This window comes from Chaetodon trifascialis, chromosome 2 (genome assembly GCF_039877785.1).
Source record: "Chaetodon trifascialis isolate fChaTrf1 chromosome 2, fChaTrf1.hap1, whole genome shotgun sequence".
Classification (NCBI taxonomy): domain Eukaryota; kingdom Metazoa; phylum Chordata; class Actinopteri; order Chaetodontiformes; family Chaetodontidae; genus Chaetodon; species Chaetodon trifascialis.
This window is the reverse complement of record NC_092057.1, coordinates 8684242-8707419: the sequence shown is the minus strand read 5'-3', so window position 1 is coordinate 8707419 and position 23178 is coordinate 8684242. Positions and strand designations below refer to the sequence as shown.

Genomic DNA, 23178 nt, shown 5'->3' with positions numbered 1-23178 from the left:
TGGCAGTCTCTTTAAAGGCTTCCAACTACACTTTCCATAATTCCAGCCTGATGGCAGCTAACCAACGTTAGCAAAAACCCAGCAAAAGTTTGTTTTGACACTGCATCGGCCCCACGAACACATAACAAAGTTTAAAATTGTACTTTTTGTTTTTCACGATTGAAACAACTGAACACGCTGATATCAGCGCTACGTCACTGCTAGCAGAGTGCTACATCCTTCAGTCTGAACACTTCAGCCTCTGGGTGCTGATGGAAGGTCAGACTGTCCCTTTAATTCTGCAGGTTTGACCTTTAAAGAGGAGTCAGAGTGTTTGGAGATGACAGGTCAAATTTCATCAGCGTACGTACGTATTTTAGCAGCAAACCTTCCAAACATACAGCTGTTACAAGTTCACAATAAAAAATATGTCTTTTAGACTTTGTAGTATGAAATGAGTTGAAGTCATGAAGATTAACTGAGGTCATCTATGGTGAAAGACGACGAAGGCTGATACTGATGGACTGCTAAAGAGCAGCAGCGGCTGATCAGGAATCAGTCAGATTTGTTAAAAGGACCCTGACGAGAAGAAGGGATATTGTACATAAAGTTCACACTGGACAATGTTTGTACTTGTACAAAATAAAAGCTATTTCTTCGCCACTTCCTGCACAGATGGCTGTGGACAGAATAAAAGCCCATTGGAGTTTCACAGCCGCGTTTAGTTTTGATATAAAACTGAGCTCATTAGTTTTTGCAGTAAATGACTGGACATTAAAGTCCCTCAGTTGTAGGAATTTTGTAGGATTTTTTTTTTTTTTTTAAATTATGACACCATTTCAATTAAAATAATTTTCGGTAGAAACGTTCTCTCGATACTTTTGTAGAGTTTGATTTTGTTGCTGTTTGATTACAAATTAACATTTCTGAACATTTTCAGGCAAATTTTAGCACCTAAAATGTTTTAATTGCCATAAATTAAACAATACCCAAACAAAATAAACAGGTTCTGCATATGGTCCAAAATGGTTTTTATAGGTTATGAAATTGTTCCTAATCTGTCTGCACAGTTTCATTCATGGTTATATTAGCATACCTAAAATATTTAGATTTTTATCAGCTTAATCTCGTCATTGTCCCCCGATGAAATGTGACCACATCAGCACTAACAGGGGTCCTTTAAATGGAACTTCAACATCGCTAACAGAGGTCCTTTAAATGGAACTAGAACAGCGCTAATAGAGGTCCTTTAGCTGTGACCAGAACAACGTTAGCAGAGGTCCTTAAACTGAGACCAGAACAACGCTAATCAAGGTCCTTTAACTGTGACCAGAACAGTCCTAACAGAGGTCCTTTAACTGAGACCAGAACGGCGCTAACAGAGGTCCTTTAAATGGGACCAGAACGGCGCTAACAGAGGTCCTTTAACTGAGACCAGAACGGCGCTAACAGAGGTCCTTCAAATGGGACCAGGACAGCGCTAACAGAGGTCCTTCAAATGGGACCAGGACAGCGCTAACAGAGTTCCTTTAAATGGGACCAGGACAACGCTAACAGCATTTACGGGAACCTACAGGAGCATTTTTAGTGACAGAAACGTTTGGTAAAAACCTTCTGTGAATTTTAATTATCATTTTTTAACTAATGACCCAGACTGGAACATTCCCAGAATTTAGTTTGAAGATTAGAAGAAATATCGGTGATTTTGTTCCAGGTTTTAATGTTTGCTGAGAAGATCACGGCAGAAGATAAATGTATAATCTGTTCGGACCACATGTCAGTGTGTGAGCAGCCGGCTGGAAGAACATCAAAACGGGCTTCCAGAGGAGAAACATGAAGCTTTAATCTGCATTATTCTGTCCGATGTTCCGTTAGGACCGTGGACAAAATAACCGACATTTGAGGTTAATTTCAGGTAATTCCACTAACGAAGGGTCTGAAGGCTGAAATCTCTGAAAACCCCCCCGCTGATTCCTGCCGCCGTCTGTTCGCTGTTTCCAGTTGAAATCCGGAGATTACAGCACCGATTTATCACCGTCAGTCCGCATCCAAACCCGGAGAAAACCAACATCCACCATCCGACACCGACTAAACCTGGTCCTGCGGGCCGGCGAAGAAACGCTTCACCCCGTCAGGGACCCGCAGCGGCTGTCCGGTTCAGAAAACACAGAAGGATGATGAAGAAAGTCAGAATATTAACGGGAATCCCAGGGATCACTGACAGCGTCAAAGCACAAGAAGTAACACCGCCACTTCCTCTGTGACTTTCAAAATAAATTACTGGAAGCGCCTTTTTTCTGAACCTTTTTAACAATGCAAATAATTACCTTTATTTATTTATTATAGTTTTCAATAGGAGTATTAGTACAAAGACACATATTTGGATTACAAGTAAATTGAATCACAGCATTTATTTTAACTGGATGTAATGGTTTTATTATTTCGATGCCCAGTTCGGACAGACAATAAAATTACATCGGATTAATTATATCTAATTATATCCATTAGTGTTACATTTTTTAGACAATTCATGTGTGTATTTAGAGGCAATTTATCTGACTTTCTTTAAATATGGCGAGCTGCTCGATTTTGTTTTGAAGTCCAATGCCCCAGATTCCGGTCTCATTCGCGCTAACCTCCGCGAGCTTCCCGCCTCCGTCAGATCAGGTGCGGTTTTGGCGGAGATCCACTCGGAGCGCAGCGGATTCATGAATCCCAGACTCCGCTGTCACTGTGCGCTCAGGAGCCCGCAGTGCATGATGGGTGGTGTAGTGTTTTAACCAGCAGCTCGCAGGAAGATTCCTCATCTAGAGTCCCATCTGCTGCAGATTAGCTGGCTGACCAGCTGACTTGAGATCAGGTCTGAATCAGGAGCTTGATGTACCTGCTGCAGAGATCCTCTGACGAGCAGAACCACTCTGATGAAACCTTTCAACAGTTTTTTCAGCAGGAAGTTTCACTCTTCATGTTAAAAACAGCTCTGGCAGAACTTTAACGCTTCCTGAGTCTGGTCAGATCACTTTACACCTCCATGGCAGTGAATGAGATCACACACCTGCTCTCTTCCTATTGGCCCACAGACCCAGCGGGATGGTCTGATGCCATTCTAGCCTTAGCATCATGTGACACTGTTACCAGCTTTGATCCGTTCAGGCTGCTGACCTTTAAACTCTGTGAAAAGATGAACTGAAGCTGATCGCAGTGTCTCCACAGACCTCTGCTGCTGATTGTCAGAATCAGATCTCTGCCAGTAGATCCTCAGAAACTGATCCTGGAACAGTTTCTGCTTCACGCTGTCGCTCTGATCAGAAGACGATTAACAATAATAATCATGTTTGTGAATGTGGTTAAAGGACAATTGGACAGAAAAGTGTAAAGTTTAAAAGCTTTAATGACATCGCACATATTTGACAGAAGGAGAGAGAGAGAGAGAGAGAGAGAGAGAAAGAGAGAGAGAGAGAGAGAGAGCGAGCTTTAGAGTCTACAGGTGCAGTTTCATACATGAGAAAAGCCTTTATGGTCTAACTTCTGTTTAAATATTCAGCCTCAAACAGCTTCTTCTTCATTCCTATAGATGTAGTTCTGATTGTGCAGTAAGATGGCGTGAACTTCCATACATGTTCAGTACGACAGATATACAGTGACGAGAGCAACACGAGTATCAAAGAGCAGAAAATCCGAACGCAGCGCGGTGCGAAGAGCCGACGACAAGCAAGCGACCTCCGTCTGCCGAACGTGACGGACGTCTACCGGAACATGGACGCTTCCAGTGTTTATTGTACATATCGATGTTCGGTTTCTGTATGAGAGGGAGCCAAACCGAAGGAGCACAAAGGAAAGGATAAAAACCCAAGAGGCTTTCGGTTTTTCAGGTGAGTGTTTGACGAAGCATGCAGGTGGACATTTCTACATCGTACACCTCCTCCAAGGTGATTAGCTGTTTTTAAGACGGAAAGAAAACGGCTGCAGACCATCAGAGGACAAAAAAAGCAAAAAAACAAAAATCAAACAAAATGCACTATTGGTCCAATTTCTCAATGGCAGAAGAAGAATGTAGGTTGTCTTTAAGACACCTCACAAAATTGAGGAAATAACTCAGACCTGTTTGAAAAACACTCCACAGTAGAAAAATAACAAAAACTGCAGAAAAATAAAAGTTAAACAATCTTGAAAAAACAACAAAGAAAAACAGACATGTGGTTCCTGCTGACGTCACCACGACAGCGCCGGAGAGGTGGCAGCAGTGGCTTCGGTTTAGACGCCGTGACGTAACAGCAGGTCATCGTTGACGAGCTGGCAAACAAATGGACAAACGACAGTGAGAGCGGGTCTGGTTTGAATCTAGACGCTGTGACGAAACCTTCATTTAATGTCAGAGTGCCGGCTTCTCTGTTACATCACAACGTATAAACCAAAATGGCTGCCAGTCTCGCTCTCAGGCACAGCGTTCGTCCCAAGCGTGGACAACCACACGAGGAAAAGCGGAACAAAAAGAAAGAAAAACAAAACTGCATTGAGAACAAATACGAAAACCACCAGACGCCACACTTTGGTGAAACTTCATCAGCTTCCTGCTGCTCTCTGACCTTCTCAGCCACCGGCCTCCGTCATTGGCTGTTCAGCAGTGACATCATGAGTGATGTCTCCACCAGGTTAAAGAAATCATTCATTTTAAATGTCTGTAAATCCTCCAAAAGCAAAAATCTGATTGAAACATTTCAAGATTTAGACATCAGAGACGTTAACGTCTGAATTATTTCTCACCAAATTCAAATCGATCTGATTGGAAACTGTCACTTTGTGTTTCTGCCTTTTTTTGTCTGCAGACGTTTTTCGGGCTGCCGGAGGTTTCGTGGCTGAAAAGCGAGTCAGACTTTACGAAGGTCTTATCGGAGCGAGGTGATGTTAAACTGTGGACTCGCGCTCTGAAGCAGATTCCAGTTCTTTCATGTTCAGCCGGAGGCGGGAAATGAGAAGTTCTACGTTTTAAAGAAGCTAAATACGATGTTTCCTACGTCATAGCTGTTGACTCAGTTTCACCAAAGCCTGCTTCCTGCTCTACTGTTTCTTCTTGCTGAACAGACTGAAGCGTTTCTCCTTGTCCTTCTCCTTGTCCTTCTCTCTCTTGCCGGGACTCGACTCCGTGGCGAGCGTGACGGCGGCCGGCAGCGTCTGAGCACGCCCAGACGCCGGCGTGCCGGGGTTGCTGCCCTGCACGTCGCAGCAGTCGGCGCTGGCATTCAGGATGGCCTGGATCCAGGTGCTCATCTCCTCCTGCGGGGGGCAAAACGGGTCAGAGAGCGGCTGAGGAGGAAAACTCAAATCTCCCGATGAGTGAAAGTCTACAGACGGCAGAAACTCGACAGTTTGACTTTAATCTGAATAAACCGAACACAAATCCAAACTTACCTCGTCTTTGGCTTGGAACAGGTACTCGTTTCCATCAGCAACTCTGAAACAAAAGAAGAAGAGACTGAAGTCAGGACCGATGCTGGAGGGTCAGTGATGCAGCCGAGCACCTATCAGCTCATTCAGCTTTAGGTCTGTCAGAGCAAACAGCTGATCAGCAGGTAGACTGTGTGGTTTTCAAATGTCTGCTTTGTGTTCACACCACAACCAACAGAACCAGAATCAGGTTCACCAGGACATGGACTGAGACCTGCTCAGGTGGTCTCAGACTAAAGGTCCAGCCTGGTCAACCACATCTTACTAAGAGGGGACCAGTTTGATTCCGGGCTCAGCCTTAATCCAGATTAAATATTTACTCTTTCCCACATTTAAAGTTTACTCTGCATGTTGAGGAAAAGGTAAATTGTGATTACCTGAGTTTGAAGACATGTTTCTTCTTCTTGTAGTCTGAAGCCACGTCACACGCCGCCTCCTTCAGGCTGACGGGTAACTCGTTGTGGTACGGGACTCCCTGAGCCGCCGCCTTGCTGTCTTTATAGAAACCCATTTCCTGGTTGTTGATGACACAGTACACGTTGTGCCACGATCTGCCAATCACAGAGCAGCAGGATCACGTGATGAACAGAGAAACATTTTCCAGAGAAGCGAGACCTCCCTGCAGCAAAGGATCTTTGCATTACCTGTTGGAGGCCTTCTTGTTGTGCCCCTCCCACTCATGTTTGCGGTGCAGGAGTCCCTCGAGCTGCGAGGATGAGTCCTGGTTCTTGGAGGGCAGCGTGGATGACTGGCTGGTCTTACTCTTCCTGCCGGAGGTTGGCGAGGCGCCGGGACTCGGCTCCTTGGAGCTCCGCTCGGCTACACCGTTGACCAGATCTGCAACGTCCACTCCGTCCTAAATGGGTTGTTTCAGAGGAGAAATGAGCGAATATTTGATGGACACTGAGGACAGTTTTTATTAGTAACTTAACAGAATCAGGACGGCAGGTCAGAAGCATGTGATTCATTATCTGAGATGAGACTTCATGTATCTGCTTCACTACAGACCTGAAGTCTCTGAACTGATGAGTCTGAAAACACGTCGACTGAAAACACGCAATCACATCAATCTGTTTGATTCTCATTAAAAGTCACTGAGCCACAGACGGACTCACCTGACATGAGAATAAATGAATGAATGAATGAATGAATGAATGAGTCCGGAGTCTACAAACAACACTGAAATCAACAGCTTTTTAATGAAAGGACATGAAGAGGACTGACCCGAGGAGAGTCCTGGTCTGATGGCAGTCCGTTCTGAGCAATGACTCCACTGCAGAGACACACAAGCAGTCAGTTACTTCACTGTTTCACTTAAAACCCACAGTTCTGTCGGTCAGAGCTGCAGTTCCTCTCGCATCCACTAGATGCTGCTGCTGCCATCAAACTGACTGCATTGAAGTGAACGAGACAGATGTGTCTCAAGTTTCACCTCTGCTGTTGACACTCCTCCTGCTGAATGACAGGCGGCTCTGGAGACGGAGGCTTCCTCATCCTCTCCTCCTCCTCCTGCTGCCTCCGCACCTCCAGCAGCTCCAACTGGAAGATGGACAGACACATGGACAGCTGTGATTGGCTAGAGGGAAACATTAAACACTTCACACATTCTAAAAACAGAGATGATCCTGGAAAAGCTGACGTGTTCGAGCATGTGGTTTTTGTCCCCCTCCACTCACCGTAGTCAGCCTCTCCAGAGCAGAGAAGCGCTCCTCCCAGGTGGCGGCGGACTTCTCGAAGGCCTCGTGGCGTTTGATGAGCTTCTCCACCTCATCCACGCTCTGACCCATCTCCCTGCTGGACAGATAGGGCTCCTGGCCCAGCAGCCAGGCCTCGGCCACGCCCGCATCCCGGGAGAACTGGTGCACCTCCAGGACTGAAGGGGGACAGAATCAGACCACCATTACTTCAACAATGAAGGCAAACTCACAACAACACAGTTCTTCAAATGATCAGTCTGTCAATGAGCTTCAGTGACATCAGAGCAAACGACAGCAAAGAAGAAGAAGGAGAAGAAGGACGAGAAGGAGGAGAAGAAGAACAAGAAGGAGAAGAAGAAGAAAAAGGAGAAGAGGAAGACAAGGAAGAAGTCCTTCCAGCATGTGACCGTGCAGCTCATTCCCAGCCTGCTTTAGTCTGTTTGAGGCAGTTTGAAATTCCAGCTCTTGTTCATTTCTTATTGATTTTTTCATAATTGATTTCTTATCGATTTGTTACTTCCTGTCAGTCTGTGCAGACGATCGTGAAGAAGAGATGTTGTCGTCTGTTTGCTCTTTGTTGTGAACTGAGCCTGTGTGCTGACAGTGAGAGTGGGTCCGGTTTGAATCTAGATGTGTGCTTCAGGCTCTACTGGAGACCCAGCAGAGCCTGAAGCAGTCTGCAGACACAGAATCCAGAATCCGGAATCCAGAATCCAAATCCAGAGTCCTGAATCCAGAATCTGGAGTCCTGAATCCAGAATCCAGAATCTGGAGTCCTGAATCCTGAATCCAGAATCCAGAATCCAGAATCCTGAATCCAGAGTCCTGACTCCAGAATCTGTGTTCGTGCCTCACAGCCGCCTCATTCAGCCATTCATGCTCACTCACACAAAGACGGCAGCATAGAAGCACAGATGTTAATGCGAGCGTTCAGAGGACGTTTTAAACGAAGCGTCCTGTGAGCGTCCACTGTCCATCTGTCCCGATGAGTCCATGTGACTCAACCACCTGCAGCGTTTCCTGATTGGTCAGAGTCAGTGGTTTAACAGGAAGCTCAGTCGGCTTCATTAAAGGGCGACGAGAGCCCGAGGAGCCTTCATCAGCGCTGACTCATCGCTGCAGCATCCAATCAGAGTTTCATGCAGAACAGAACAGCAGAGGATGTGTGTGAAACTTACTGAGCCGTAGCCACTCCCATCGATCCTCCCACTTGTCAATCATCTCTTTCCTCTTGTCGGTGAGCTGCAGAAGCTTCTCTTTGATCTGCTCACAGACACAAACAGTCAGTCAGTGGAAACCTGGACTCACAGTGGATTTGATGGGTTTCTGTGGAGTATCAGGCCACAGACGCTGCTCTGCTTCCTCCAGCTGTCTCAGTATACCACAACATTTTTTCATTTTCATAAAATATTCTGACATCACTCTTGAACCTTCAGGTCTGGCCCTGACGACTCACCTCCTCGGACGCATAGTGTTTTCTGGCCAGCAGGGCTTTGCCCAGCTCGATGCAGGCGGTGAAGCTGTCGTTTCGGGCGTCGATCTCGGCCTTGATGCCTTGATGGTTGTTCATCAGCAGCTCCACCGACGACACGTCTCTGAACACACGAGGAGACACACGTTTATTACAGCTGCTACGGCTGCTACTGACGTCTCGCAGACAGCGGAACGCTCTGCGTACCTGGGGTTCTCCTGGGCCTCGATGAGCCGGATCACGTCCTCCATCCACAGCATCAGATCTCGGACCATGCTGAAAAACCTGAACTTGTCTCCGGTGTCGAGGAGCCGGACCCTGCGTCCGTCACAGGCCTCCAGGAGACTCCTCCAGGCCTCCAGCACCTCGCTCTCCCTCCGCTGGATGTCGTCAGCTTTGTCTCCGGCATACGCCGACTGGAGGCGCACCGCGTCCTCCTGCAGCTGCCTCACCTGCGGGACAAAGGTCAAAGGTTGTTCACAGAGTTCACTGCGTGGAACCAATGGGATCATGTTACAGTGGATTGTTTATACGAGCTCATGTCAAGTCAGCAGGTTTAGGACAGGAAAAGACTTCATGCTGACAGAAGTTCAGCTGAAATCATTTTATTCCAAATTTTCACGGTCGTAGATGACCAGGACTGAACTGCAGGTAAGTTTCTGCACACCTTTATCTGCAAACCTCTATAACCCAGTGCGTCCCCATAAAGCAGGTTCGGTGCGACTGACCTGTGTTCCCAAAGCCTGGATGTCATGTTCGAAGGTGGTGTGCATCCTCTGCAGCGTCTCCACCGTGTTCTGGTCGCGGCCGACCTCCTCCGGCAGCTTCTTCTGCTTGTCCAGGATACGTCCCAGGATCTCCTTGGCATCATGGTAGAATTTATGAAGCTCGAAAGAGGCGGCGAGGATCTGCGTCCGGGTGTCGATGAGCTCCAGCAGGTCTGCCCAGGCCTCATTCAGCCCGTCCTTCCACTCTGCCACGGTCGCCGCATCACTGTGACCAGTGTTGATCAGCTCGTCTGCCAGCCGGTTGACGGTGTCCACGCGCTCCTGACCGATGTTCCCGGTGTCCCGAGCAAACTCCCGGAAACGTTCCTGCAACATCTGAGTGCAGAGCGACAGGTCAGAGGGCAGGTGTTAAATATAATAATACATTAAGTTGTAATACCCTCTGTTATCATGGTAGTATGACTACCACCTCTCTGAGTCTGAAAGAGTAGTAATATTATAGTATTCAAGTAGAGCAGTTCAGTGATTGGCCATTGCAGGTTGTTAGGCTGATGGTGGCTGATTGGACAGTTGTAACATAACGTAACGTAACATACAGTGACGTGTCTGTAACGGTCATGTGAGTCAGCAGCGGCCTCCCTGTCAGTCAGCAGTAGTACCAACAGTAACAGTGGCAGTACTCCCAGTAACGTACAGTAACGTGTTCGTAGTCCTGTCCCAGCTCGTGCGACCCGGCGACCACCTCCCGCTCGGCGATCCACTGCTCGAGGTCGTCCACCTCCCGGTTCAGTTGGAACAGGTGGAGCCTCTCCTCCAGTTTTCCCCGCCTCTCCTCTGACAGGTCCTTCAAGCCAGCGTAAAGCTTATCCACCTGAGACTGCCGCATGCTGATACGCTCACTGACACACACACAAACACACACACACACTCCTGTTACTATGATAATGACAGAAACTGGACTGGACTGGCTTGGTGCAGGTGTGAGGGAGGTCCACAGTTCCTGAGGGTCACTGCTTCATCCAGCAAGACAAATGACGGTGAGAACAACTCAAATGACAGAAGAAATGAAGACGTGCACCTCTCAGGGTGTCCGTCAGCCACCAGTCCTCTGCTGGTCTTGGACAGCTGGTGGACGGTCTCAGCGTAGTCCTCCACCGCCTGCTCCACGATCTGATGCTTCTTCTGCATGGTGATGGCGCTCGGCTCGTCCTGATCAAAACAGACACAGAACAGTTTATGGTGGCCTGATAAAAAGTAGGAACTGATGTCGCTGATGTGACCACCAGTGAGAGTATGAAGACATTGTTTCAGGCAGAGAATAGAAAGCGTCCTCAGCAGAGCGGTCAGAGTTTGACTCAACCCACCTTGGCCTTCTCCTCTGACATCATGTAGAGCTCCTGCTCGCTCATCCAGGCTTCGGCCTCAGCAGCATCGAAGTAGTACTGCTGGGCTTTGTGTGCCTCCTCTAGCCGGCTGTGGCGTCGCTCCGCCTCCTCCATCAGCTGCCCCCACAGTTCCCGCAGGTCAGCCAGTCGCTGCCGGATGACATCTGCGCTGGAGGACTCGTCCTTCAGGAGGGTCTTGCTGCGCTCCAGGATGTCGTCGATGCGAGGCTGATGACCCTGAATCTCCTTCTGCAGAGTCTGAGGAGGAAGAGGACAAGCATCCACCGAACAGACCGATCAGACCCAAAACCTTCAACTGGACTCCCATCCTTTATTCCTCTGGCACCTGAGCTCTGACAGCTGACATTCTCTCACCTGGTTCTTCTTGATGAGCAGCTGGACGGTCTGCAGGTTGTGTCCGTGGTCGGTGGAGGTGGCCACAGCCATTCTCTCCTGAACCCACAGCTGGAGAAAAAACAGCAGAAACACACTGAGAAACCGAGTCTGAACACCCACTGACTTCTGTGAACAAAACAAGTCTCCTGATGGTGGTGCTACAGAGCAATCCTGTCTGATTAATGTCACCTCCGTCGCTGCGGTGTCACAGTCAAACACTGTGAAGGACAGATTTTTGTTTGAGCCTATGATCAGCAGCTGTAACCCTGCATCTCACAGTGATGGAGGACAGAGGTACTGTCTTTGTCTTGGATTCAGTGACGACCCTCAAAACTCAAAACCATCAAAGACCATCAGAAATCAGAAGGTCCGATTGACTGAACCTCAGTCAACATGATCATCTGATCAGATCTGATTTAAAGTTTTAGCTCGTCAACTGTCCACCGCTGACCAGAGACTTAAAGACCTGGACTAAGTTTGTTTGTAAGATTCAAAGCTGGACAAACTTTATCATTTATGTACTGATGATCGAAAAGGGCTTTTTTTTTATCCTTAAACCACAAAGACGTCGAGCAAGAGAACATGCTGGAAATAAAGCACAGAAGAAGAAAAACACATTGATTCTCTGGATCAGTTTTAGTCTCGGGGTCAGTTTTACTCTTGGTATCAGTTTCAGTCTCGGGATCAGTTTAAGTCTTGGGGTCAGTTTTAGTCTCAGGATGAGTTTTACTCTGTGGATCAGTTTCAGTCTCAGGATCAGTTTTAGTCTCGGGATCAGCTTTAGTCTTGGTATCAGTTTTAGTCTAAGGAACAGATTTAGTCTCGGAATCAGTTTTAGTTTCAGGATCGGCTTTAGTCTCTGGATCAGCTTTAGTCTTGGGGTCAGTTTTACTCTTGGTATCAGTTTTAGTCTAAGGCTCAGTTTTAGTCTCAGAATCAGTTTTACTCTGTGGATCAGATTTAGTCTCTGGATCAGTTTTAGTCTCGGGATCACTTTTAGTCTTGGCATCACTTTTACGTACGATCTCGTCCTCGATGTCGCGGTTGAACTGGTGAACTTCTCTGGACGCCACCAGGAAGTTCCTGCGGCGTCGCAGCGGCTCCAGCAGCTCCTGGAACTTCATCTCCACCAGCTGCCTCCGCCCGTCCACCTCGTCGGTGTCCTTCACCTCCTGACCGAGCGCCTTCACCTGGCTCTGCAGCTCAACCACCTCCCGCTGACGCACCTCCACCTGGTTCTCCAGCATCTGTGGGCGAGAAGTCAGACTCATGATACTGAACTACTGATACTACTACTACTACTACTACTACTACTACAGCGGGTGCAGTCAGATTGAGGCTTATACCACAGCGGCTACCACTACTGCTTATTACTACTACAGGTACAGCTACCACCCTTTCTGATATTTGTGCTTATACTACAACAAACACTACTACTATACTGGTACAGCTACATTTAAAGTACTTGAGTGCTGTATCCTGTATTATTAACTGAGTATAAAAATACTCCATTACAGTAAAAGTCCTGATTTTAAAATGTGACCAAAAAAGTACAGAAGAATCATCAGTTAACAGGACTCTCTGAGGCATTACAGCAGTATTTTATACTGTACTTTATACACAGTTTATGTAATATTGTAACATAAACGTAGTGCAGTAGAAGACTAAAGCAGTGGATGGAAATCCTGCTAGTACTAAAACTTCTTTGACGACTGCAGTACTACCATCCTTGTACCTGCTGTTTCTTGAGCAGGATGTTGACGGAGGTCAGGTCTTTGCCGTAGTCGTCAGATTGGATCTGACCCTCCAGGCCTCCCATCCATTTGTCAAGGTCAGCGCAGCTCTGTGTGAACAGCTCGGCCTTGTTGGCGTCGAACAGACACTGAGCCTTGATTTGCGTGGTAGACTCTAACTCCTCCCACATGGCGTGGAGCGCCGACAGCTTCTCCTTCACCACCGCCTCCGTCTCTGGCTTCTCTGACACCAGCAGCATGCCGTCCTGCAGTCCACAATATGTGACATAAGCTATTTAAACCTGAGTTGATCAATATATTTTACATCACCTGCTAATCAACTGATGTGTTAATTTGCTGTTTCCATTTATTTCTCCTTGATGCTAACACTTGGTAGAGATTTAAAGAGTGTTGTGGTGATTTAATAGACTTTAAATTTGATGTTTTAATGAACTTTCTGGTTGCTAATAAGCTGACCATTTGTTACCACATGAGCTTCAGCTACCTGATATCAGTTATTAGTAATAGTAATCAATGTTATCATTTATTAACAAACCCACAAAGAATTCTCACCAGTTCTGAAGCTTTAGCTTTTAGCTTCTAGTCCTGGTTTCATATTGTTCTCTATCATGTCTGTCAGCTTGTCTCAGGGTGTCTGTTAGTTCAGAGGACACACACAAACTATACTTTAAATTCACTCATTCATCAGTGAGTGTTCACTCTGTCCTGCTTCCTCTCTTTGGAGGTAGATCAGATGTTCTACCCTGTAAGTTTAGTTGCTGCGTGCTCATTTAGTTTGTTTCTGTCATTGGCACACAGATCGCATTCTGCACATCAGCACCATCCAGTACCTTCTGGATCTTGTCCAGCCACTCTTTGTTGGACTGCAGCTCAGCCATGAAGGCCTGGTGCTTCAGCCACTTGCTGTGCAGGTTCCTGGCCTCGTCGTAGGTCATGTCCTGAGCTGTGAGCATCTTCTCATTGATCCACAGAGACAGCTGGACACAAACACAGAATGTGGTTTGTTACTAATGTCTAAAGGGTTCATCCTCTGGGGAGCAGGAACGTCATCCATACATTTCTCTTCTATCTGCTGACCTCTAAAGGAAACCAAGCATCACATCAGAAACATCTGATCACATCTGCCTTTAATTGAAACCTCTCTGTGAAGTTTTGATGTCTGAAGTGTTGGAGGACAGACTGACCTCCTGACAGTCCTGCAGGAACTTCTGCAGGTCTCTGTTGTCCTTCAGCCTCATCAGCAGCTCCACTGCAGCCTCCCTGTTCTTCTTATGCCTGAAACACAGAGGACACCATCAACACATCGTCACATACATCAGCGGTCCTCGGTGTGGGGCCACACATCTATCTACTATGGTTTGATATTTTTACTCCATCACAAAGTTGAAATTTGCATTAGCCTTCATCAGTGTGACCAGACAACAAAACATAAAATTAATGGCCTGGTTTTCACAAGCTGTCACACCACATCGAGTACTGACACAAAGCTTTCAGCTGAACGTGAAGAAACACGACACTGAAAGCATGAAAAGAGCTGAGCTGCAGGGAGGATTACCTCATCTGGAACTTACCTTCACAGGTTTAACAGCACTGAGATTCATTCTTGAGTTTCACCACATGGATTATTTAGTGGTTGTGCAGCTTTCTATCAAAACGCTCGATCTTCATTACAGATGAAGTTTGCTCATTTTACCCCATTTTTCAACTTTAGTTTCTGAGCAAACTTGATTACTGGGCAAACTTCATTGGCTGATGAAGATCATGTGACATGATCAAAAGCTTCATAACAGCGACTAAATGGAGCTTGTGATGAGGCAGATTTCTCAAATGCTTCAAAGATGAATGACGTGGTTTCATAAGTTTGTTTGAGCTACTACATCCTTATTCCAGACTCATACCTCTCGACCACAGAGGCCAGTCAGGCTAAGGCTGCGGTGTGGACTTACTGTTCAACAAAGCTCGTTGTGAACAGAGTCCCTTTAAGTCTCTAATGTCTGAACTGAAGCAGATGTCTACCTGTCGTCGATGGAGGCCACTCTCTCCTGGATACGTTCGGCATTGATATTTCCGTCGCTGGCCAGGCGCCTGCCAGCCTCGACCACGCCGTTGATCTTGTCTTCGTTGGCGTCCATGGTGGTCATGAAGTCTTCCTGCTTCTTGATAGCGGCTTCGGCGCCCTCCAGAGTGGTGGGCATCTCAGTGTGAGCCAAGACGTACTCCTGCGTGGGGAGGGCACAGGGTTTCATACTGATTCAGGTAGTTTTGTGCTAAGGGTCATTACAATCATAAGGGTTGTGCCAATCAACCCAGTAGATTTTGGGATCTGTATCTTGTGGACCAAGTTGACATGTTGTACAGATGTTACTGCAGGAAAGATAAAGGGGCAGGGAGATCATCAGTAATGGTCCTCAGAGGACCACTGAGGTCAGGAACATGCAATAATCCTGAGAAAAAGGTTTTAAAGACATTGTGGAATTGTTTGGATTTGGATGATTATGTTGGAGGAACTAACTTGTCCTGTGACAGATAAATAAATCCCAAAATAATACTCTTTTCCCTTTAAGACCAGAAACATCAGAGTTTGTTTTCAGATGAGTTCCCTGGTTTGCAGTGGAAAATTTATCACTGAGAAACCTGCATTACTATTGTGGGTCAAGTCCTCAAACAACATGGGGGTCATGACCTTGGTGTTTAAGATGTAAAAGACACTACACTGCAGTGGGGTGAATCTTTTATGTTTACCTGGTTGTTGAGGAAGGCTTCTGCCTGCTTGGTGTCCCTGAGGAACAGCTGGTAAGCGTGGGACTGGGACAGCAGGTTCTGGCGGTTCTCCCACATCTTGTGCAGTTCATTCCAGCCGGTGTCGAGCGCCTGCAGCCTCTGTCGCAGGAACATGTGCTGCGCGTCTGTCTGGCCCTGCGTCACCATCTCCCCCATGTCCCGCATCTTCTGGTAGTCCTCCTCGTAGTTCTGGATCTCGTTCTTGATGCCTTCGTGCTGGGCCATGAGCTTCTCTGCCTCAGCCAGTGTGTTGGGCATGTCCTCAGAGGCGATGGCTGTCTGAGTGCGAGACAGCCAGGACTGGAAGTCATCCAGCTCGCGCAGGAACTGCTGCAGCTTCCTGGCCTCGCCTAGAGACTCCTCACGGTTCTTCAGAGTGTTTTTCATTTCCTCCCAGACTGCGGTGATCTCAGCCAGGCGGCCGGTGATGGCCTTGGCCTGGTCAGGGTGCTCCTCTGCCAGCCGTTGGGCCTCACCTCTCAGATCACCCAGTTTGTCCTCGATGGCGGCCAGGTCACGCTCCATACCAGTCAGTTTACGCTGCAGGGCCATGACCCCAGTGAGGTCGTTCCCCAGCTCCTGGGTGGACTCAATGACTTTGGTCTTCTCTTTGATCCAAGACTTGGTCTCATTGCAGTCAAGGTGGTAGTTCTGTACTCCCAGAGCTGAGTTCAGGGACTCCTTCTTCTGGTCCACCAGATCACGGAACTGGCTCCACCTAGAAGTACAGGAGAGGATCATCACAGTCTACAGGTACAATCACACCGACAGTTTCAAGGTGTTTACACTGAGGACAAATGGACTACATTGCATCTTTATAATGTTTTTGTTTTTCCATTCACAAAACACACAAGCTAGCTGTTACATGTTACACCTGTTTGTACCTGTTGTTGAGTTTGTCCTGCTGAGTCTTGATGTCCTTTTCGCTCGGGTGACCATTGTGCATCAGCTGGCGGGCAATCTGGTTTACTACAGCAACACGAGATGCCTGGTTGTTCATCTCTGGCTCAAGACTCTCAAACCTGCCAATGACACAGTCCACATGAATGCAGCTCTGGCTAGAAGAACGTGTACAATAACAAGCACATATGCAGCATCTTGCAGTCCTACCTGTGCTGTATGACCTCCAGGTCCTCCAGTTTTTCTGGGATCTCCATGCTGTTCAACCACTGCTCCTTCTCATCAATCCAAACCTCACAAGCATTGGCCTCACTGAACATTTTGTAGAGCGCCAGAGCATCCTGCAGTGCCTGCTTCCTCAGCTTTGTCAGTTCTGCCACCTCCTTGTAGCGTTCCTCGATGCCGGCTAGGCGACCACGCACCTCCTCTGATTCGGTCTCCTCTTTAGGAAGGGAGGTGGCCTGCTCATGGAGTGAGTCGATGACTGGACGGTAGCTGGCCACCTCTGCTGCTGCATCCTTGTGCTTCCTGACCAGAGCCTGGGTGGAGAATTCGTCATGGCCCGTCTCTCCACTGGAGACAATGCGCAGGGCGTCCAGTGTCCAGGCATCAACATCATCTGCGTCAGCCTGGAACTGGTGCAGCGCCAAAGCCTCCTCTAGCCTCTTCTTCCTTGCTGCTGCCAGACGCTCCAGTGCCACCCACTGAGCCTGCAAGTCAGCAATACGCTCCTGGATCTTGGTGGCAGCAAAGTGGCCGGCCTCTACCATGGCCTGGCCCTCTGCGATGGTGTGCTGGAGATGGCCGGCCCTACCACTCATCTCATCCTCAAGGGCGCGTTGCTGACTGAGGAGGCGCAGTGCCCCTGTCAGGTCCTTGCCATGCTCAACAGAGGATAAGATCTGCTCCTTCTCACGGATCCAGCCCTCCTCCTCGGCCATCTCCCAGAAGAATTTCCAGAGACGGCGGGACTCTTCCAGACGGGCGCGACGCTCGGCAGCCAGCTGGGTCAACTCCTGATAGCAGAACTCCAGGTGGGAAACCCGGTCCAGGATGACCTGAGGGTCGCAGGGCTTGTAGCCTGGACAGGAAGATTCTGTTATTTATCAAGTTTAAGGTTTGAAGTAATTTAGACTGCAGACTGCTACCACTAAAGAAAGAAGCTTTCACTAGTCAGTCTCATCCAAGTAAAATCCCAAACTAGTGTCCCTACAATAAAAGCACACAATGAATCTGCAAGAACCCCTTAAAAAACAAAATATTTAAGACAGAAGGACGGTGCTCACCGTCATTGGCAGAGTACTTGCTGGCGTTTGTGGAGACTGCCTTCACCCTATCGGCCTGGATGGCGATGTCAGCCTCCACCAGAGCGTGTTTCTGCAGCAGATCCTCCACACCTAACAGATGCTTCCCATAATCCTGAGAGAGCAACAACATCTGGAAACCACAGACAGACAGACAGACAGACAGACAGACAGACAGACAGACAGACAGACAGACAGAGAGAACCAACAGTCAGAATAGCAATGATCAGCTTCCTGTTTGAAGTCAAAGAGAAGAACAGCTTCGCTACAAGGAACTTACAGTTACCGTTTGTTTTCAGTGTTTGAGCTGAACATGTTCTGGACCTACCTCTGTACTAGATGAACAGAAATTGAACTGATGTCCATCTTCTAATCTGAGCCTAATATCTATCATGTTGGGTTAGGATTTGTTGTTGTTGTTGTATACCTTCATCTCGTCCATCCAGTCCATAATGTAGAGCATCTCCTGGAAGACTCTCTGCAGGCCCAGGTTCATCTCCAGTCTCTGTCTGCGGGCCTTCAGCAGCTCCAGCAGGTACTCCCACAGCCGGATCACATTGTCCTTCCTGGCTGTGATGCGTTTGATGTCATGGTAGTGCTCAATCTCCAGCTCCTTCGCCACAGCAACCACAGCTTGGACACGCTCCTCGTATGCTGCGATGTCCGTCTCAATTGCCTCATGCTTCTTGGTGGCCGCCTCGACGGCCTGAAGGTCAAAACCAAAGTTGTCCTGGAGAGAAAAAGGAGGCAACAATAGATCCATGAAACCAAGAAATATTATATATAATATATATACACAAGACACTGAGAGAACAACATGAGGAGGACAAGAACAGTGAGTACAGGCCAGTTACAGATTTTCACAGGAAGCTACAAAACCGGGTTATGTTAGCTGTTGTTGTGGTTTGATGTTGCTATGTTGCTCCATAATCAATGGAGATATAGACACTAATACAGATGTGAGTGCATTGAAATTATGATTGGTGGACGAACAAAATAAATATGGAGACAATGGAAACAGGTTTGTGAATAACGAATGAGGGGTAACCAGTGAGGTTCTGCTACAGTGTATTTGGAGGAGGTGTAATCATGGTCCATGGAAACATAATCCAGTAGGAAGTTGTGTGTGCATTATGTGTGGTGTTCCTTGATCTCTGATTCATGAGGACAGCTGTATGGTTTGCTCCTGATGTTGTGCTTCTGGACCCGCTGGGGGATGAACCCAGCGAGTTGTTATGGAAGGTGTGTCTGAGGAACAGGACAGGTGATCTACAGAGCAGATCTGAATGCTGTGTGATGGATACCTGTGACACCAGCCTCTGGTTTTCGCTGAGCCAGGTCTCTCTCATGGCCGCCTTGCGGTCAAAGCGTCTGGCAAGTTGTTCCAGTTTCTCCTGACGAATCAGCTCCGTCCTCAGAGCCAGCTCCCTTTCATGCTCAGCCTTCTCCAGTCGTTCCCAGGCCTGACGGACCAACATCATCATCGTCATCATCACCGCCATCATCACCACCATCATCACCGTCATCATCACCATCATCATCACACACTTCCACACAAAGTTCTTGTGTCTACATTAACTTTACAGTTGAAGACTTCCAGGATTCAAGCTGATTTTCCTGAGCTTGAGCCTATGAGTCTGGGCTCAGGTCTGAAAACTTTTAATTTAGACTGAACTCAGTCAACTTCTTTTGAATTTCTAATCAAATGTTATTAAGTTCAGTTTTCAGCATTTGTGAATAGTGAACAACACTTGAGTTGAGATCTGAAGCAGCATCTGTTGGCTGAACAGGCAGAAACACTGAAGAGTCAGATGATGAAACGTAAATGTACTGAAATGTTTCAGGTTCAACATTCACAGCTGATAGAAAAGGAAGCTGCAAACAGAAAACTTTGACATTTTTTCGCGAGAATCATTGATCAATCGGTTGATCAACAAGATTGAACCCTGAACTCTAAAGCTGTGAATTAAACCACAGAAGCTGATTTCAGTTCATCTCTCAGCTGTAAAAATGCTTCTAAAACGATCTTATTGATTAATGTTTAAGACTCAGATAAGAATCCTGTCAAACAGAAACTCTCAGTGTTTGTCAGTGAAATCAGCACGTTTTCTAAGACAGAAATGATAATTAACTCTGCTTCCTGAATCCCAGAGCTGCTGTTTTCTAACCTTGTTAATGTCTGAGATGAGTTTTCCCTCTCGGGGCATGTAGACCTTCTGGTTGTTGGCTCTCATCTTACTCTGGATGGTGAAGAGAAGAACCTCCAGGTTTCCCTTCTCTGTGAACCTGAAGAAAGAAGTAAGAGGGAGGCAGAGGAGGCGTTCAGGGGTTTATGGGCAGATGCTGATGAAATGACATGATGGGGATCAGACATTTCTGTTAGTTTCATGTGTTCATGTGAGGAAGGTCACAGCCTCTTCCTCATCATCCTCCTCCACACAGATCTGATGTGTTCAGATCAGTGACGGTTAGTCACATGATTGATGGATGTCATTGTTTATTCACCGAGTCTGTTTCTGGTTTTATCCACGAACACCTTTTACAGCTCAGACAGAAAAATGAGCGAAAGAACCAGGAGGCTGGAAACAGACCTCCAGAGTTACTGAAGACTCGGGAGACAGCAGGGTCTCAGTCGCCCCCCAGTGAGGATATTCAGATGGAAACTTGAGATGTGGTTGTTTAAGTTGCCTCTGGCTTTAAGGGTGATGAGGCATTAAAGGAAACACTGCTGGGTTGATAAATATTGAGGGAAAATTTAACCAAAATCAGGCTTGTAGGTGTCCAGATATCTTGCTGTGGACAACAGACTAACTTATTTCATCTGTCCCTTCAGACTGAAAAAGGACAAAGGTGGGCGAGGATGAGGAGAGTGAAGAGCAGACAGGATGGAGAAGGTTGACTGAAGGTAAAGGTTCTGACTGACTTTGGAGGTTTCTCCACGGTTCTGTAGGTGTTGAAGGCCTGAAGCTGCTGCTGGACTCCAACCAGCGAGTTGGCGAACTTCCTGTTGTTGAGGATGATGATGGTTTGTTCGATCCACTCCAGCAGGTCTGAGGCCAGAGACTCGTACTTCTCGATCATCTTCTCCGTCTCGATGGCATTATCCAACACCTGAACAAACAAACGAGACGTGTCCTGTCACCTTTATCAGACAGATTCCCTCTGAGCTCTGGATGGATGGATGTCACATGAACATGACATCACATTCGCCTTCAGATCTGAGGATGTTCAGCTGTTCACCTTTACAGATTTAAATGTTCTTTTGCTGAAATGCTACTGTCTGTCCCTGGAAGTCAAACCTTTCCGTTGAAACTGTTTTCACCTGCCAGTGCAATGCAGCCAATCAAAGATGACCGATCTCCACTTGTTTATGTGATTGGCAGAAAACGCTTCATGTTCTGTCTCGTGTTTGAAGGATCCGTGAGATCACATTAATAATTAATGCCTGGATGTGAACAGAAGCATCTCATATTGATGTGGTGAACGCAGACACCCCTCTGAAAACAGATCCATTAAACTTTCACGACTAAATCTGCTTTTGTCTGGATGTCATGCTGATGATCTTGAAAGTGTACAGCAGCGTGTTGGTCTGTGAATCTGTCACTGACCTTTCCGATGCGTTTGCCCTCCACCTTCAGAGCTTTCATCTTGGAAAAGTAGTGATAGTAGGTCACCACGTAGGTGATGACGGACTTCTCGTCAGGATGGTCCACGCTGATATCTGCAACATACAGAACAACATGTAAGGAACAAGTCCTGTTGCGGGACTTGGGCCCTGGAATGAGTTTGACGTCTTCTGTAAATGTGTTCACATCGATCAGATTTGATGTTTCAGACTAGAGCAGAAAAACATCAGCACCTCTAGAACTAATTACAGGACTGCCAAACCGCAGTGTCCTGCACTCCATGCTGCACCTGAAGGCATCCTGTGTGACACTGAATGTGCTGCTATGGTAACGTGCAGCAAACAGACTAACTGAAGCAACACGTGGAGTCTCGTTAACAGAGGTCAGGAAAAGAGAGAGCATTGTCATCAGCGTAGAGGGAGGCGTTAGCTGCAGGTCCAGGGGAATTCATCCGGTTCAGGATCTTACCCTCAGGGTCCAGGAGCTTGGTGAGGCCCAGGTGTTGCTCTGCCAGGTTAAAAGCGTTCTGCAGGTTGTAGTGAGCGTTGGACTTCTTCAGCTTGTCAAAGTCGATCAGATCAGGCCTGAACATAAAAAACAGACAAAACTTTATTTACACAAATGTCAAAGCAGCTAGAAAGAATTTAAAGTTTGACAAACAGTTTCAAGAAACCAAGATTTCATGAGGTCGTTATGTTAACAGGTCCACCTGAAGATTTACCTGAAACCTTCATTGACATGTCAGGTGTTTGATGTCTTCAGATATGAGTCTAATTAATGAGGATGATGACGATGTTACCTGTGTTTGTGGATGGTGATGAAGATGTTACCTGTGTTTGTGGATGATGATGAAGATGTTACCTGTGTTTGTGGATGATGATGAAGATGTTATCTGTGTTTGTGAATGATGATGAAGATGTTACCTGTGTTTGTGGATGATGATGAAGATGTTACCTCTGTTTGTGGATGATAATGAAGATGTTACCTGTGTTTGTGGATGGTGATGAAGATGTTGCCTCTGTTTGTGGATGATAATGAAGATGTTACCTGTGTTTGTGGATGGTGATGAAGATGTTACCTGTGTTTGTGGATGAGGGCATTGAAGGCCATCCCGTCTCTCCAGCTGGTGGTGAAGTTGTGGATATTCACGTTGGAATACCTGAGGAAGAGAAACACCTGGTATTACTGTCAGCTGACAGTCATCTTCACAACAGGTGTTCCTTTTGACCTGAACGTGATCCCACAGGTGTGACATCGGCTGAAATCTGAATTACCCGAATAACAAAAAAACCATCAGCAGTAAGAAAGAGAGGAGGAGGAGAGAAGAGATGAAGGAGATGTTGCTGGTTGTTGTCGGGCTGTCAGCTCTAAAGGTGAGTCTGAATGGACGTTACAGATGTGATGAAGGCTCTTGAGACACTCGACTAGACTCACATGCTAAACTCCTCTCACTGCCCCACCTGCACCCCAGCATCCACCTATCCTGTGAGTCAAACTTTAATGAACTATTCTGCACTGATGTATAATCTGCTCCACAGGTACCCTCACCTGTAGAAATGTAACAGCAGTGACAACAAGTTATGTTCCAGAATCTCATATTTATGGTTGTTAATAAACCAGGATACTGACATGCAGGAAGCCAAAGGCTGCAGTGTTAATACTGTCTATGAATATAAAAAGGCAAAGAAGAACAGATGTAGAAGAGAAAGAAA

At 47.0% G+C, this 23178-nt stretch overlaps 1 protein-coding gene across 2 annotated transcripts in view; it reads right to left on the bottom strand.

Moving 5' to 3' along the window:
- Nucleotides 1-3352: 3352 nt before the first annotated feature.
- Nucleotides 3353-23178, bottom strand: part of LOC139350072 (spectrin beta chain, non-erythrocytic 1-like) — a 33967-nt gene continuing 14141 nt past the window's right edge. For both annotated transcript variants that reach the window (XM_070991169.1, XM_070991175.1), the window contains 31 exons: nucleotides 22545-22625; nucleotides 21935-22050; nucleotides 21449-21561; nucleotides 20764-20951; nucleotides 20009-20126; nucleotides 19145-19303; nucleotides 18268-18570; nucleotides 17823-17973; nucleotides 16747-17617; nucleotides 16521-16658; nucleotides 15598-16354; nucleotides 14872-15074; nucleotides 14040-14130; nucleotides 13686-13832; nucleotides 12837-13100; nucleotides 12124-12348; nucleotides 11081-11170; nucleotides 10685-10963; nucleotides 10399-10529; nucleotides 10015-10219; nucleotides 9321-9695; nucleotides 8800-9044; nucleotides 8578-8716; nucleotides 8300-8384; nucleotides 7101-7297; nucleotides 6857-6963; nucleotides 6649-6697; nucleotides 6069-6280; nucleotides 5802-5975; nucleotides 5389-5431; nucleotides 3353-5253 (listed from right to left, as the gene is read on the bottom strand). In XM_070991169.1, coding sequence (XP_070847270.1) covers nucleotides 5038-5253; nucleotides 5389-5431; nucleotides 5802-5975; nucleotides 6069-6280; nucleotides 6649-6697; nucleotides 6857-6963; nucleotides 7101-7297; nucleotides 8300-8384; nucleotides 8578-8716; nucleotides 8800-9044; nucleotides 9321-9695; nucleotides 10015-10219; nucleotides 10399-10529; nucleotides 10685-10963; nucleotides 11081-11170; nucleotides 12124-12348; nucleotides 12837-13100; nucleotides 13686-13832; nucleotides 14040-14130; nucleotides 14872-15074; nucleotides 15598-16354; nucleotides 16521-16658; nucleotides 16747-17617; nucleotides 17823-17973; nucleotides 18268-18570; nucleotides 19145-19303; nucleotides 20009-20126; nucleotides 20764-20951; nucleotides 21449-21561; nucleotides 21935-22050; nucleotides 22545-22625 — 6472 coding nt within the window. In that variant the 3' untranslated portion in view covers nucleotides 3353-5037. The remainder of the gene's footprint in view (nucleotides 5254-5388; nucleotides 5432-5801; nucleotides 5976-6068; nucleotides 6281-6648; nucleotides 6698-6856; nucleotides 6964-7100; nucleotides 7298-8299; nucleotides 8385-8577; nucleotides 8717-8799; nucleotides 9045-9320; nucleotides 9696-10014; nucleotides 10220-10398; nucleotides 10530-10684; nucleotides 10964-11080; nucleotides 11171-12123; nucleotides 12349-12836; nucleotides 13101-13685; nucleotides 13833-14039; nucleotides 14131-14871; nucleotides 15075-15597; nucleotides 16355-16520; nucleotides 16659-16746; nucleotides 17618-17822; nucleotides 17974-18267; nucleotides 18571-19144; nucleotides 19304-20008; nucleotides 20127-20763; nucleotides 20952-21448; nucleotides 21562-21934; nucleotides 22051-22544; nucleotides 22626-23178) is intronic.